This window comes from Danio aesculapii, chromosome 8 (assembly GCF_903798145.1).
Source record: "Danio aesculapii chromosome 8, fDanAes4.1, whole genome shotgun sequence".
NCBI classification, from domain to species: domain Eukaryota; kingdom Metazoa; phylum Chordata; class Actinopteri; order Cypriniformes; family Danionidae; genus Danio; species Danio aesculapii.
The window spans coordinates 3,609,786-3,625,772 of record NC_079442.1 but is presented as its reverse complement, the minus strand read 5'-3'; the positions used below and the strand labels follow the sequence as shown (position 1 = coordinate 3,625,772).

At 40.9% G+C, this 15,987-nt stretch overlaps 1 protein-coding gene across 3 annotated transcripts in view; it reads left to right on the top strand.

Annotated features, from left to right (window-relative positions):
- si:dkey-32e23.4 (dynamin-1-like protein) overlaps positions 1-15,987 on the top strand; it is a 69,481-nt gene that overhangs the window by 51,980 nt on the left and 1,514 nt on the right. For all 3 annotated transcript variants that reach the window (XM_056463031.1, XM_056463032.1, XM_056463030.1), the window contains 7 exons: positions 3,234-3,354; positions 5,179-5,334; positions 6,534-6,623; positions 7,981-8,079; positions 8,152-8,265; positions 9,974-10,083; positions 11,276-11,435. In XM_056463031.1, the coding sequence (XP_056319006.1) occupies positions 3,234-3,354; positions 5,179-5,334; positions 6,534-6,623; positions 7,981-8,079; positions 8,152-8,265; positions 9,974-10,083; positions 11,276-11,435 (850 nt within the window). The remainder of the gene's footprint in view (positions 1-3,233; positions 3,355-5,178; positions 5,335-6,533; positions 6,624-7,980; positions 8,080-8,151; positions 8,266-9,973; positions 10,084-11,275; positions 11,436-15,987) is intronic.

Below are 15,987 nucleotides of genomic sequence, written 5' to 3'. Positions count from 1 at the left end.
ACCCTAAAGGATTGATAGTCCTGCCCTTAAGAACTGTTAATCCCACTGTAACGGATTGATAACCTTGTCCTAAATGACTGGTAGTTCTGCTCTAATGGAGAGATGACCCCCACCCTAAAGAACTGATAGCCCCACCCTAAAGATTTGATAGCCCTGCCCTAAAGACATGTTAGTCCCACCCTAAAGACATATTAGTCCTGCCCTAAATGACTGATAGCCCCACCCTAAAAAACTGATAGCCTCATTCTAAATGACTGGTATCCTTCCCTAATGAAGTGATGGCCCCAGCCTAAAGAATTGATTGGATAGCCCTACCTTAATGAACTGATAGCCCCGCCCTAAAGAACTGTTAGTCCCACCCTAAAGAACTGTTAATCCCTTTCTAAAGAACTGATAGCCCCACCCTAAAGGACTAATAGCCTCATCCTAAATTACTGATAGCCCCGCCCTAATGAAGTGATGGCCCCACCCTAAATAACTGATAGCCCCGCCCTAAATGACTGGTAGTCCTGCCCTAATGGAGTGATAGCCCCGTCCTAAAGGACTGTCAGTCTCACCCTAAAGAACTGTTAATCCCGCCCTAAAGGATTGATAGCCTTGTCCTGAATGACTGGTAATCCCGCCCTAATGGAGTGATAGCCCCACCCTAAAGAACTGATAGTCCCACCCTAAAGAACTGTTTATACCGCACTAAAGGACTGATAGCTCCACCCTAAAGGACTGATAGCCCCACCCTAAATAGTCACCAACCACAGACCGGTCAACGCTTGACAATTTTACCATGGACCAGGGGAGTTGGGTGGGGGTGGTGTTTCGTAGGTTGCTAGGCGATCCTCAACCGTTTTCTCAGAGGATGACAAGCTGACTAAACATTGCTGTCACTCTGATACAAGTTTTATTTATGGAGAAAATTACAAAGCACTGCAGTGTTTGGGTGTTCTGTGTTGGAGATAATTAGTCTACTGATATGTGTATATTCTGTACAAGCTGAAGCCGATCGATAGGTCAGTTCTTGTCACAAGACTCGCGGTGCGCTCGCTTGCATCTGGAAGGCCTCCATTGGAAACAACAAACTTGCACGAACTCTAGAAAACACGCAATATGCGACGGTCGACGTCATTTGCGAGTTGATCTTCTTGCACAGACATGGTGGATTCACCTGATTTGTTGACAAATGGGGTGTTGATCTACTCCTTGGCAGTTCGCTGGTCCTTCTCTGGATCTTTTCCTCTTAGCAAAGAAACTTTCCAAAGACATCTGTTTCTTACTCATTTCGCTGCTTGTGGGTTAAATTTGGGCGCTCAAATGCCTGACATGTAAGCGATACTGTCATTTTTCAAAATAAAAGATTTGTTCAGACTCAGATAATAAATAAAATGAAAATAATTAATGATTTCTTGTGTGGCCGGTACCTAAAGGGCTGATAGCGCCGCCCTAAAGGACTTGTAGCCCCACCCTAAATAATTGTTAGTCTCGCCCTAAAGGGCTGACGACCCCACCCTAAAGGACTGAAAGTCCCACCCCATGGGGCATATAGCCCCACCCTATTTTATCAATAGCTCGACCCTAAAGGTATTCCATGTGACCAGAAGTGAAGAAAAGTTGTTTTGAGGGTGAAGGAAGGTTCTGATTTTTGATCAAAGATTATGATGAGGACAAATTAATTTTTACGAAATAACAAAGTGAACAGATACATCATTTATAATAAGCACTACTATATAAAAATAAGAACATTGAGATTTTATGCCGACTTTAAACAGCAAAGATAGTGGTGATCTCAGACCTTTGCACAGTACAGTGCATCACTATACAGAAGAAAAGATCTGTCTCTACTTTCATTTCATGGCCACTTAAGATCTTGAATTGTGTATTTGTAGGATATCCTAGAGAAAAAAATTCAAGACGAATCATCCAACATCCACAAAAGGGTTTTTGTGCTGGATAAGTTGGTAGTTCATTCCGCTGTGGCGACCCCGGATTAATAAAGGGACTTAGCCGAAAAGAAAATGAATGAATGAATTAATAAGTGTCAATATCTAAATGCATGCATGATTTTGAACAATGTTTTGTATCATATTCATTCAAACCACTGCCTACCGTAAAGACACTAGACTCGCACTGATAGTCTTACCCTAAAGGATTGATAGTCCTGCCCTTAAGAACTGTTAATCCCACCGTAACGGACTGATAACCTTGTCCTAAATGACTGGTAGTTCTGCTCTAATGGAGCGATGACCCCACCCTAAAGATTTGATAGCCCCACCCTAAAGATTTGATAGCCCTGCCCTAAAGACATGTTAGTCCCACCCTAAAGAACTGATAGCATCACCCTAAAGAACTGTTAATTCAGCCCTGAAGGACTGATAAGCTTGTCCTAAATGACTGGTAGTCCTGCCCTAATGGAGTGATAGTCACACCCTAAAGAATTGATAGCCCCGCCCTAAAGACATATTAGTCCCGCCCTAAAGACATATTAGTCCTGCCCTAAATGACTGATAGCCCCACCCTGAAAAACTGATAGCCTCATCCTAAATGACTGGTATCCTTCTCTAATGAAGTGATGGAAGAATCATCCAACATCCACTAAAGGGTTTCTTACAGCTCTTGCAATTGGGTTGATTTCAGTTTTAGGCTTTATTTTTGACCAATAATTGCTTATTTGGGTTCAGGTTAAAAAGCAGCCACTACAGTAAATTTCCAAATGTGTCATTTTTTTATTTTATTTTTATTTTTGGAGCACAAACATGATCAGAGTTAGCCAGAATGGGTCATAACTGTGACTTGTGCAGCCACTTTCCAAAGGTTGCCATCTTGCACCGTGCAATTGAGTTTGACATGTTCTCATTACCAAGGCCACATTCCTACTAAACCTCTTTTTTTCCTCTCTTCTCTCTCTGCGACTCCAGCAGCGTCTCTGTCTGTCATTTTCGCACCGAAGCTCATGACAGATATCAAGCACACCATGTTTACTTTGTCTGCTTGGCTGCGTTTTGACGGGCAGATAATCCGCAAGTCTGCCCGGCTCTTATTTACACCGTGTTCACTGTGGGATGAAATGCGCTTCATCTCTCATATCTGGCTAAGTCCACACCGGCTATCGATTAATTAAGTGGCTCGTATTGACGCTTTCCGGCTGGACAGTTGGGCTGGGATCCAGGCCTGTGTGAATGTGCCAACAGAAGATTGTTAATTTGTGCAGGATGGACTGACTGTGAGCGTTTGTCTCTCGTTAGGTGCGGAGGAGCTCGCATGTGTTACATTTTCCACGAGACGTTTGGAAGAACCCTGCAGTCCATTGACCCACTTGGAGGACTCACTGAGCTCGATATTCTCACAGCTATTCGAAATGCTACGGTATAATATCAATATGTTTATGCATGCTTGTGTGTGATAAGTACCTCTTGAGAACCTTTGCTCATTTTCTTAAATGTAAAGCACAGCTGACGTCACAATTATTCGCCCTCCTTATGTGAAATGTTGATTCTTTTGCAAATATTCCCCAAGGCAATTTTCACTAGTAGTGTGACTGATCACAAGTCTCACGGTTCGGATCACGCTATGGTTTTTTAGTCACGGATCTCACCATTTTTCAGATCAGCCAAAAAGGGGAGACACGGTGGCTCAGTGGTTAGCACTGTTGCCTCACAGCAAGAAGGTCACTGGTTTGAGTCCCAGTCAGTTGGCATTTCTATGTGGAGTTTGCATGTTCTCCCTGTGTTGGTGTGGGTTTCCTCCATGTGCTCCGGTTTCCCCCACAGTCCAAACACATGCGCTATAGGTGAACCGAACAAATGAAACTGGCCATAGTGTATGAGTGTGAATGAGTGTTTCCCAGTACTGGGTTGCAGCGGGAAGGGCATGCGCTGCGTAAAACATATGCTGGATAAGTTGGTGGTTCATTCCGCTGTGGCGACCCCTAATAAATAAAGGGACTAAGCCGAAGGAAAATTAATGCATGAATTCACGCAACCCAGGCTCATTCTGAGAACGTAGTCCCGGGGACGTTTCTGGAGACCGCTTAATACGTAGCCGGGGGTACGTGCGGCTGCATTTAATTTTTTTAAGCGAACGCTGCGGGGCGGTGTGACGCCGTTCCCTTCGGCGCTTGCCGGCCGGCCAGCCGGCCGCTCGCCTCCATGTGGAGGGCTTTCCCGCTGCAACCAGTTTGTCCGGTTAGCTCTTCGTGTACTCTGGCGGACTCGAGGCGCAGAAAAGAGCTGACCACGATGACAACGACCGGGTTCGAGTCCGGGGAAGAGCGGTTCCAGAAATCAGGTAAGAAAACAAAAACAAAATCCAAAAAATGAAGCGAACAAGTTCGTCACAGGGTGAGAATGTGGTCAAAATCCGAAAACGTGGTAAAAATCAGACGAGGGCTCTTCTTTTTCTGGACGGCTTTTGTGAATCGTCGTTAGTTGGGTTTAGGGGATGGAGGAGGGTGGGTCAGCCCGCCGATTGGCCGGTCGCACGGTCAATCATTCTGTCATCCAGGCAGACAGGCGGAAGGTCGTTCGACAGCGGCCTCTAGCGGGTTTACGCAAGAACGGCACGGGAAAAAGCGCGCACAGCGGCCTCTCGCGGACTCGCGAAAACAAAAACTGCACAAATACGTACCTCCCGGGACGTATTTCGCGGCCTCCAGAAATGTCCCCAGGACTACGTTCTCAGAATGAGCCTGGGTTGAATTCACGCTATTAACAAACCATTAACTACGACATTTAGGTCAATAAAGTACTAATTAGCTAGTTGGGTTGAGGTATTGGCTAATATTTAAGATATTATTATTATTATTATTATTATTTGAGATAGAATAAGATTATACTTTATAATTGCTATTTCAGTTCATATCTTAGTAATAAACAGGTAATAAGCCAGTAGAAAAATGGTGTGAATTGTTATTTAAACTAAAGTGTTTCCACATAAATGAATAAATACCACATTAAACGTGTTATTCATTGTTAGTTTACATTGATAAAATACAGTAGTCGACATTTGATCGTCACCTTTCATGTTGTCCTAAAACTATTGAACAGCACCCATTCTTGTACAATAGTCAACTTCAAATGTTGATTGTTGTACATTAACGAATACAACCATATAGTAAAGTGTGATGTAAATGCTGTAACAGAAGGCTACATTATAGTTGAACGGTCTGTGGTTGTTGTGACTGATGTATAGGGTCCTCGGCCAGCGCTGTTTGTTCCGGAGGTCAGTTTTGAGCTGCTGGTGAAAAAGCAGATCAAGAGACTGGAGGAGCCCAGTTTGCGCTGTGTGGAGCTCGTACATGAAGAGCTTCAGAGGATCATCCAGCACTGCTCGTCCTACAGCACACAGGTAACTCTAACCCTACTGATATCTGACGCACAGAAAAAAAAATATACAGTTTTATTCTTATTCAAATATTTCCCAAATGATGTTTAACAGAGCAAGGAATTTTTCACAGTATTTCCTATAACATTTTTCCTTCTGGAGAAAGTCTTATTTGATTTATTTCGGCTAGAATAAAAGCAGTTTTAATTTTTTTTTTTAACCCTTTTGGATGGTATGACACAAATGTCATACCCATATCTTCTGGAGCTGTAGGGAAATTCAACCATTTTGGGATGATGATTGTTATTTCTGTGGTGTTTGGATACAGAGTTCCTAGGACAGCATTATTTTTTTATGGGAGATATTAAGGAAATTGTCCCCAGATGTGACCAGTGGATTCTTCTTGTGTGATGCAAAAATACTATAACAAGGAACTGGTTTATAGACTCAACGTTGAAACGCCAGCAGTGGTTTGAGATAATTGAAGAAATTCACGTAATGGAAAAACTGGCATTTATGTTGAGGATGGAAACAGATATTTTCAGGGAGGGTTGGAAGATTGATATATATATATATATATATATATATATATATATATATATATATATATATATATATATATATATATATATAGGGAATATAAAGTGTTCTTGGGAATACACAAGAACACGAGGATGCAAGAACGCTGAAGAAAGCATATTGAGAAACTAACTAAACCCATGTCTCCTTTATCAAACACACCTGATTCAGATCATCAGCTCATTAGCAGAGACTGAAAGACCTGTAATGGGTGTGACAGACAAAGGAGGCATCCAAAATATGCAGTGTTGGTGGTCCTCCAGGAACGTGGTTGAGAAACACTGCTCTAAATTACAGAACTTGCAGAATTAACACTCAGAACACACACACACACACCGAGAAGCGCCTGCGTTAGGATTCTCTCCTCATTCTCTCTTATCTTCTGTGCTGCCGCCTTCACTGTGTACATTTGTTTTACATTAAGCATTTTTCACATTCCTCTATTATATATATATATATATATATATATACATTTGTTGGCAGGACTTGAGGAAAAAACAGCACATACATTTGATTCTTAAAATATTTTGGCAGTGTTTTGTGTGGAATATGCATTCACTTTCATTATGAAAGTGTAAAAAAGAGGTGTTATATAATTTGATAGCCTACATGTGGTGTGTTTGTGTGTTTGTTTATGTCTGAAGGAGCTGTTGAGGTTTCCCAAACTGCACGATTCAATAGTGGAGGTGGTCACTAGCTTACTCAGGAAACGCCTGCCTATAACCAATGAGATGGTAGGAACACAAGCTGCACCTACAGTCACACAACACACACACACACACACATATAGGCTATATGTAGGCCCACACGGAATCTGCGCGCGCAAATTTCCACAGATTTTAGCCCATTGCTGATTCTGTTTATTTACTTGTGTAAATGTGTGTAAATTTATATTGATTCAGTTTTTTAATTAATTGCAGTGATATTATTGACTAATATGAAACTATTTATATGATTGATTTACAATACAGTTTTTAAAGTCATATTTTCTGTCTTTTAGTAGAGATATTATATGAGAGACTCGCTTTGTTTACCAAATAAAGTGGATCTAATTGGATTTGCATTGTAAATGTTAAATAAAAGTTAATAAGGTGTTACTTTTTATTTCGTATATTAAGGTTTTAGTTATGATACTCCCAAAATAATTCCGCATAAATCCGCAGATTTTTAACGCAATTCTTCGAAGAAATAGCAAAAAATGTCCGCAGATTCTGTCTGGCCCTAGTTATATGGAAGGTTACAGGTTATATGGATGTGGTTATAATGGAAGTCATTGGGGCAAAAACAGCCACCAACATAACGAAAGGGTGGTCCATTTGAACAGTACGTAAGGGTTAAACACAATTCACAAGCAAAATAAAAGCAAACAAAGTCCTTTCTCACACACAATGTATATGTCATATGTCACAGCTTTAGCCAACACAGGCTCATTCTGAAAACGTAGCCCTATATACATCTCTGGAGATCGCGAATTATGTAGCTAGAAGTACGTATGGCTAGAAGTACCTCTGTATGGTCCGCTGTTACCAGTTTGTCTAGTAGCTCGTCATGTACGTCGGCGGACTTGAGACGCAAAGAGGAGTTGAACACGACGACGGGTTTCGAGTCCGGCGAAGAACGGTTCCAGAAAGCAGGTAAGAGGAAAAACAGAAGCCAAAAAATAAAATAAACAAGTAAATAACAGGGTGAGAATGAGGTGAGATCTGAAAACGTGGTGAAAACCGCAGGGGCTTTTCTTTTTCTGGATTGCTTTTAAAGACACTGTCTGTTGAGTTTAGAGAAGGAGGAGGTTGGGTCAGTCGATCAGTCAGTCAGTCAGTCAGTCAACAGCGGCCTCTGGTGGATTTATGTGAGATCAGCAGGTGCGAATGGCCCTCGAGAGAGATATTTGAGATCTAAAAAAAGCATACACAGTGGCCTCTGGTGGATTTGGGAAAAAAAAACTGCAAAAGAAATACCTCCCGGTATATATTTGGCGCTCTCCAGAAATGTATATAGGGCTACGTTTTCAGAATGAGCCTGGGTTGGTTTTAGCTAATTCTGAAGACATGTCATGGTTTTAACTTATGGATTGTGTTTGCTTCCTCTCAGGTTCATAATCTGGTTGCGATCGAGTTGGCCTATATAAACACCAAACATCCAGACTTCACAGACGCTGCCCAAGTGTCTGCATCCGTCAACAGCCAGCAGGTACTCCCTGTCTCTCTTCCTCTCTCCAAACAGGATTAGTCTTTGTTTTATCTCTCTCCTTCTCTCCTGCAGGCGGAGGCTGGGGATGGAGGGAAGCGCTGGAAGAATGAGAAGATGCCGTCTGAGGAGAAAGGCCCAATGCCTGGGTTTGGAAGCCCCAGCAAAGCCATCAACCTGTTGGACACGGTACATTTTTGGCATCATCTCACAACTCCAGATGATAACATTGGTAGAAGAGCATGAAAGAGCAATTCCAGCATTTTGGATGTGACTTTTGTAGTAAAAACTCAAAACCTAAACTCACAGAGATAGTATATGTTAACGTTATGGGCACTATCAAACATCTGACGCAATAAGGCGCAAGACGTGTTTGGCGTGACTTGTTGCTATTTTCAGACCAGCGCAACAGAAATTTTCACGTTTTGCACCACATCGTTTAAATAGCAAATCCATTTGCACCACTTTATGGACTCATGGGTGTGCTGGTCTAAAAAGGAGGTGTGTTAAGGCGCATTGTTGGCGCTTTGCTATTTTGAGGTACTGAAATAAGCCGCGTCATTGACCAGCTAAAACTTTTTTCAGTTTATTCATGACAATTAGCATTTGTATAATGTTATTATTATTAGCAGTATTATTTATTATCTGCATATTTATATTTGTTTTAATAAAAACAAGCTTAGATTTATCCTCCTGTTGGGTTTTGGAGACGTCTGCATCACCATATGAGGCAAAAGAACAGGATGTGTGTTTGGTTGTTTGACCACACTTCATTATTATTTATTTGTTTGCTGGAAATTAGAACGGAATTTAGAAATAGTTTTGAAACAAATCTTTGCGCTTAACAAAAGAAATTAAATATGTAGGCTAATTGCTGTGCATACAACATTATTTCATTACTCCACGAATGTAAAGGAGTAAAGTAAAGAGTAAAAGTAAAGTAAAGAGAAAGTAAAGAGGCTGAATGGAGGAGGCTCGTTCTTTATCCTCGCGCTGAAGATGGTCTGTTAAGCTTTTCTCGCTTATGAAGTGTTCAGTTTTTCCACTTACAAAGTCTGTCGTGTAAATAGCAAATGCACCATGACGCAAGACAACTGATTCTTAAGGGGAATGGGAGATTAGACTCTGATTGGTTTAATGCACATTATACTCAAAACACACCCATAACTCATTAAGAGAATAAGCACAACCTTGTTAAACCATGCACCATGGCGCAGAGCGTTTTTTTTCCGTCCCTAAAATAGCAAAAGTGGATTCGGACAAGCTACTTTTGCGCCATGCGTTTTAGACTTTGCACCTAGATCGTTAAAATAGAGCCCTATATTGAAACATGTTTATGTTTTCCAAAACAGCTAACCACAGAGTTATGGGATCAGAATAATGTCAATCTTTAAACATATTTTATATTTAAATGAGGGAAATAAACATGCGTTATGGATGTGACCAAAAAAGTCTGCGAGTTTACAGTCTACAACATACTTTGTAGAAGTTGACACATGCGCTCCGGTGCTCACGGTGACCCGAGTTCGATTCCCGTCTATGCCGATCATTCCCCTCTCTCTGCTCCCCATGGTTTCCTGTCAATAATCTACACTTTCCTATCCATTAAAGGTGAAAACCCAGAGGAAAAAAAAAAGAATATGGATGTGACGTCTCTTCGTTATGGATGCGACAGATGTGAAATTGGCACTTGTGTGACTTTGGTTAATCAAATATAATTGGTTTAAAACCTTGAGACATTTTAGAGTAGTTTTACAGCACTGTAGAATACAAGCCTACACAAACAACTTAATAAGGGTTTATTTCAGTAATAGCTGAATTTTTTTCATGGCAAGGTTGACATTTGAATGGAATTGCTGGAAAGACAAATTCTCAAGTTGTGCAAATGTTTCTGCAGGCCGTGCCAGTATCGCGCAAACTGAGCTCTCGAGAGCAGCGGGACTGTGAGGTGATCCAGAGACTCATCAAGTGCTACTTTCTGATCGTGCGCAAGAGCATTCAGGACAGGTCAGCTTTATTGCGCGTATTTCTCAAGCACCTCAAAGTGCCATTTTAGTCTTTAGTGCTGAAAGTTCATGGAATTTACTCCTACCTTAAACCTTTATATTACAGTGGGCGAAACACGTCATGTATTTTCCTGGTAATAACATCTCTAAAGGAGCTGTTCACATGGAATTGAAGCAGATTTTGGTTCAATACAAACATAAAAATAAAACAAAACAAAAAAAATCAGAAAAATAAGTTCTGTGTAATAACAATGAAATGACAGAAGGAGAAATGACAGTCCTGAACCGTATTTAATACTTTATATAAAAGGCTTTTTTGGTGCTGGAGCTTAAAGACGCCTCTCATATGGAGAATGAAGTCACATGCATTGCTCAGGTGTGAGTTTTTCAGACTTCAACCGAGTGTCAAAATCTTGATGCTTCTGTAGGTCTCGTCTATCAAATCTGAGCTTTATTTTGTATTCTCTATTGGATTCAGATCAGGTGATTGGCTGGGCCATTCTACAGCTTGATTTTCTTTCTCTGAAAGCATTTGAGAGTTTCATTGGCTATATTCGGATCATTGTCTTGCTGAAATGTCCACCCTGGTTTCATCTTTATCCTCCTGCTAATGTAGATGTTGGTCTGAAGCAGCTCATATTCATTTACACTGAGGAAGGGCAGAGGGTTGCTGAAGAACTACTAAGAGATTTCATCTGCTGTCTGGGCTTTCACTGCCTTTCTACTCCTTCCCTTCTTCATGTGTTCAATACGTTTTCCCTATGTCATTTCATTGTATTACACGTAACTTAATTAAACTAATTAGTTTCGTTTTGCTTGCATATATAGATTTATTTAGTTGTTACATCTGGTGAAAATTTCAAGTCAACAGCATCTTTAGAAATATGTTTTCTAAGAAAAATGGTGTTCAATACTTATTTCCCCCACTGTATGTCAAGGAGGGTATGATGATTTTCTATAGGCAGTATATTATTGCCTATTTACATGTTTCCCAGAAGACAAAATAAATCAATTGTAATATTTTTATGATGTGTTATCCTTCAAAAATGAAAAAAATAAAGCCGTTTTAGTCCTTCTCTTCTCTAAATTATTACTGTGTTGCTTGATGATGAACTTTTTAGTGGAGCTTTGAAGCAAGAATAATTTTTTTCATTACTGATGTTTTTTTATTTATTTTATTCTGCTTCCTGTAGTGTGCCAAAGACGGTGATGCATTTCCTGGTTAATTTCGTGAAGGAGCATCTGCAGAGTGAGCTGGTGGGTCAGCTCTACAAACAGCCTCTGCTGCAGGAGCTGCTCATCGAGTCTCAGGAAACAGCACAGCAGCGCACTGAGGTCGCACACATGCTGGAGGTACGTCAAAATGGGCAGAATTAACAGGGGAAATCAAATTGGCACAAAACAAAACGTTTTCTTTTGATTTAGCAGTTGAAGGTTTTCAGTCATGTGACCTGTGCAGAGGCTAGCAGGCAAAAAAACAATGAGCCGTTGGGGCAGCTACACTGGAATCTTCATAGAAACGCAGCTCAAACTGCTCATATTTCCATATTCGGCTCATTCTGAAAACGTAGTCCCGGGGACGTTTCTGGAGACCGCGAAATATGTAGCCGGGGGTACGTACGGCTGCATTTAATTTTTTTAAGCGAACGCTGCGGGGTGGTGTGACGCCGTTCCTTTCGGTGCTTGCCGGCCGGCCGCTCGCCTCCGTGTGGCGGGTTTTCCCGCTGCAACCAGTTTGTCCGGTTAGCTCTTCGTGTACTTTGGCGGACTCGTGGCGCAGAGAGGGGCTGACCACGACGATGACCGGGTTCGAGTCTGGGGAAGAGCGGTTCCGCAAATCATGTAAGAAAACAAAATCCAAAAAATGAAGCGAACAAGTTCGTCACAGGATGAGAATGTGGTCAAAATCTGAAAACATGGTAAAAATCAGACGAGGGCTTTTCTTTTTCTGGACGGCTTTTGTGAATCGTTGTTGGTTGGGTTTAGGGACGGAGGAGGGTGGGTCAGCCCGCCGATTGGCCGGTCGCACGGTCAATCATTCTGTTATCCAGGCAGACAGGCGGAAGGTCGTTCGACAGCGGCTTCTAGCGGGTTTACGCGAGAACGGCGCGGGAAATGGCGCGCACAGCGGCCTCTCGCAGATTCGCGAAAACAAAAACTGCAAAAATACGTACCTCCCGGGACGTATTTCGCGGTCTCCAGAAACGTCCACGAGACTACGTTCTCAGAATGAGCCTGGGTTGATATTTTTCCATTTCCATATTTTGGTAGTCACAACTTTAAAATGAGAAATGTAAATTCACTTAATTATTTTTAGTTTTTTTCAAATTCACTTACTTTTAATACGTTTTTAGAGGCAGATTTACTAGTTTTTATCTTTTTATATTTTCAAATTGCTTAGTTTTAGTTGAGTTTTTATTAGTTTCAGTATTAGTTTTAGTTTGTTTTTTATAAATTAGAATATTTGTTAGGTGCAAGTTGGGCTGGACGATAAAATCTGTAATCGATATTTATTGACCGAACACTATTGTATTGATGAAAAAAAAAAGATTCGGTATGTAGTTTCGTTATGAAGTGCTATAGATCAGTGTTTCCCAACCCTGTTCCTGGAGGCACACCAACAGAACATATTTTGGATGTCTCCCTTATCTCACCCTTTAACTTCAGGTTTTGGAGTCTTTTCTAATGTTCTGGTGAGTTGATTCAGGTGTGTTGGATTAGGGAGAGCTTGAAAATGTGTACTGTTGGTGTGCCTTCAGGAACAGGGTTGGGAAACACTGCTATAGATGATATTTAAAAATGGCAGCTGAGCGCGCACCTTGGAAGCAGTGCCAATAAGCTTATGTTGTAAGTTTGTCATTTCCAATGGAGGCGCGCAATAGAGTGGGGGAACTATGACGTCACCTTGTAGGCTAATCGGCTGCTAGCATAAAACTGGTTCCCTCAATAAAATCCCCATAGGATTTTCCCATAGGCTTAATAATAAGCTCTGTGTTCAAACACAGTTTATTACACTTACACGTTTTGTCCAGCCGGATAATCCTCACATAAAAATACAACTTTAAGCACTTTTGGATCTTAAATGCAAACGCAAGAGCTAAAAAGCTAACATTAGGCTATAAACATACTACAGTTCTTCAGGGCGCTCGCCTGTGACGTCAGCAGCACCCTGCTACGGATAACTTTTCAAGCTTATTTTTTAGAAATAATGTCCATGACAGAGTTAATCTCTCTGTTTATTATATTATAATCCATGCTATATATTATAAACAAAAAAATACGCTAATACACATAGACCTACGTGCCTTTTGGATCGTTTAAACGTGGGAAATACATCTGTTTTGCTTTACGGTTGTTGTAAATGTTTTAAAACTATGTATAAATGTGCCTACATAGTATTATCATAAGACACATTTAAATAAGTGTTACGCTCGTGTATCGCCCGCTTACCTTAACAGACGACAGAAATGAGGCGTGAGGAAGTCTATCAAATGCCTGCAAGTTCCATCATGGACACAGAGCAACATTCAATATTCTTTTATGTCATGAAGAACAGCGAAAAGCAGCCCATACAGTCACACATGCTATTCATTTTATGGAGGAGTGTAAATATAGCAGGTATAACAGAGTTAAATGTGTTCAGATGAAGAAAACCCTGCTGAAAAATCCAGCTTAAAGCAGCCTAGGCTGGTTGGCTGGTTTTAGCTGGTTGACCAGCCTGGTTTTAGAGGTGTTTTGGCCATTTCCAGGCTGGTTACCAGCCTTTTCCAGCCTGGTCTTAGCTGGTCAGGCTGGAAAATGACCAGCTAAATCCAGCTAAAACCAGCTTGACCAGCCTGGTTTTAGATGGACATAGCTGGTTTTGGCTGGGCTCCCAGCCTGGCTAGGTGGTCAAGCTGGTTTTAGCTGGTCATTTTTCAGCCCGACTAGCTAAGACCAGGCTGGAAATGGCTGGACACCAGCCTGGAAATGGCCAAAACCCCTCTAAAACCAGGCTGGTCAACCAGCTAAAACCAGCCAACCAGCCTAGGCTGGTTTAAGCTGGATTTTTCAGTAGGGAAAAACTAGGAAAAATCACTTGATCATGTTAAAATGACAGTTAATATGTAGGTATTTTTACACATTTATTGACACGTTTGCATTACTGAGAGCAGGAAAGAGACAGGCTGCACTGGTAAGCTGTATCCCCATATCTTTAATTAAAATAAATGATCAACAAATTAATCTGTCTTGACAGTCTTTACAAGTGAAGGCATTATCTACACCAGGGATGGGCAAACTCGATCCTGGAGGGCCGGTCTCCTGCATAGTTTTGCACCAACCCTAATCAAACACACCTGCTTGTAGCTTTCTAGTGATCTTGAAGACACTAATTAGGGTGTTCAGGTGTGTTTGATTAGTGTTAGAGCAAAACTCTGCAGGGACACCGGCCCTCGAGGATCAAGTTTGCCCATGCCTGATCTACACACAATATGAATTCCCAATAAGAAAAATACTACAAACCATAATATACTATTTATGAAAATACTTAAATAACAGAGAAATCCAAATGCCCAACACAAGCGAGCTGCGCTCCAGACCAGTTCAGCTCGATGACGTATAATGTCTCCGACACCGCCTGTAGTCCCATTTAGCAACTCGATAGCAGCCATCTTTTTAAAGAAGCGTAACCGATTTAAAAACTCAAGAGTGTGCTGTAACTGATGTGTTTTATGTCGTAGAATAAAACGTGAAAGTATATTGAAGTTGTGTTAGCCACGAACCTTATTTTAAGCGATTTAACTGAAATCCCATTGAAAAAACCCATTGACTTTAGGACGAGGGAACCGGAACTGCTAAAATGCTAACTCGCTTTTGCATACAAATTGACGTCATAGTTCCTCCACTCTATTTGCACACAATTACCTCAGACAAGTAGCTCCATATCACTAGTAGTTAATAAAGCTAAATGCTTATTAAAAACACCAAGGGTTTGTACTGTACGCAAAACACCTTATCATGCTCAGAAACAGCATTATAGAACAGAACATCAGACAGTGACGCAACATTAGCTATAGTGCAGCAGAACGAACATTAAAACCAGTGGAGGCGTCTCATTTTTAAAAGTCTGACTACTATTAGGTTGACACATCAGCATCTTAAAATGCCAAAGACAGCCGGGTGAATGTGTTTGGCTGTAGAGACGGTGAATTATATGAGCTGAATTTAAAAACAACGTATACAAGAGTACAAACAGCCTAGCAAGCATAGCAGACTGTCGGCCTGTGTGTGAGCTGAAGCATACCGAATATATGATAACACAAGTGGTAGAAATGCATTCCAAATCTGCGTTGGGATGTTTTGTTCTGCGAGACTTCATCTAATACAACATTCATAGCTTCATCACATATGATTTGGTTTATATCTAATCTGATTACTCATTAAACAGTGCATGTGCAAACAATTCATATTTTGCATTACCATGTCTTGAAAACATTTGATAACCTCATTTTAATGATTAAAAGGAGCTGAATTGTTCAATATGATCGAGAACACACATGAAAAATATGCTCATGAAAACACACACATACAATGTTAAACATTTTAGCACACAAGTAGTTAGTAAGCCAATAAGTAGTGAATAAAACCTTATATTTAAAGCATACGTGCGTTCATGTAAATCAGTGAATTATTTACCCGAGATTTACTTTGATTGGATCATTTATGTCATATTATTTCAGACCGGATCTTTCGAATCAGTGAGTCATTAAATCAGACTCGTGTTGACCAGATAGTTTAAATCAGGGAATTGTTAACCGAGTACTCGCTGTTATCAGATCCTTTGAATCAGTGAATTGTTTACTGAACTGAAGACTCACTCTGACAAGATCGTTTAAATCAGTGTGTGATTAAGTCCAGACTCGGT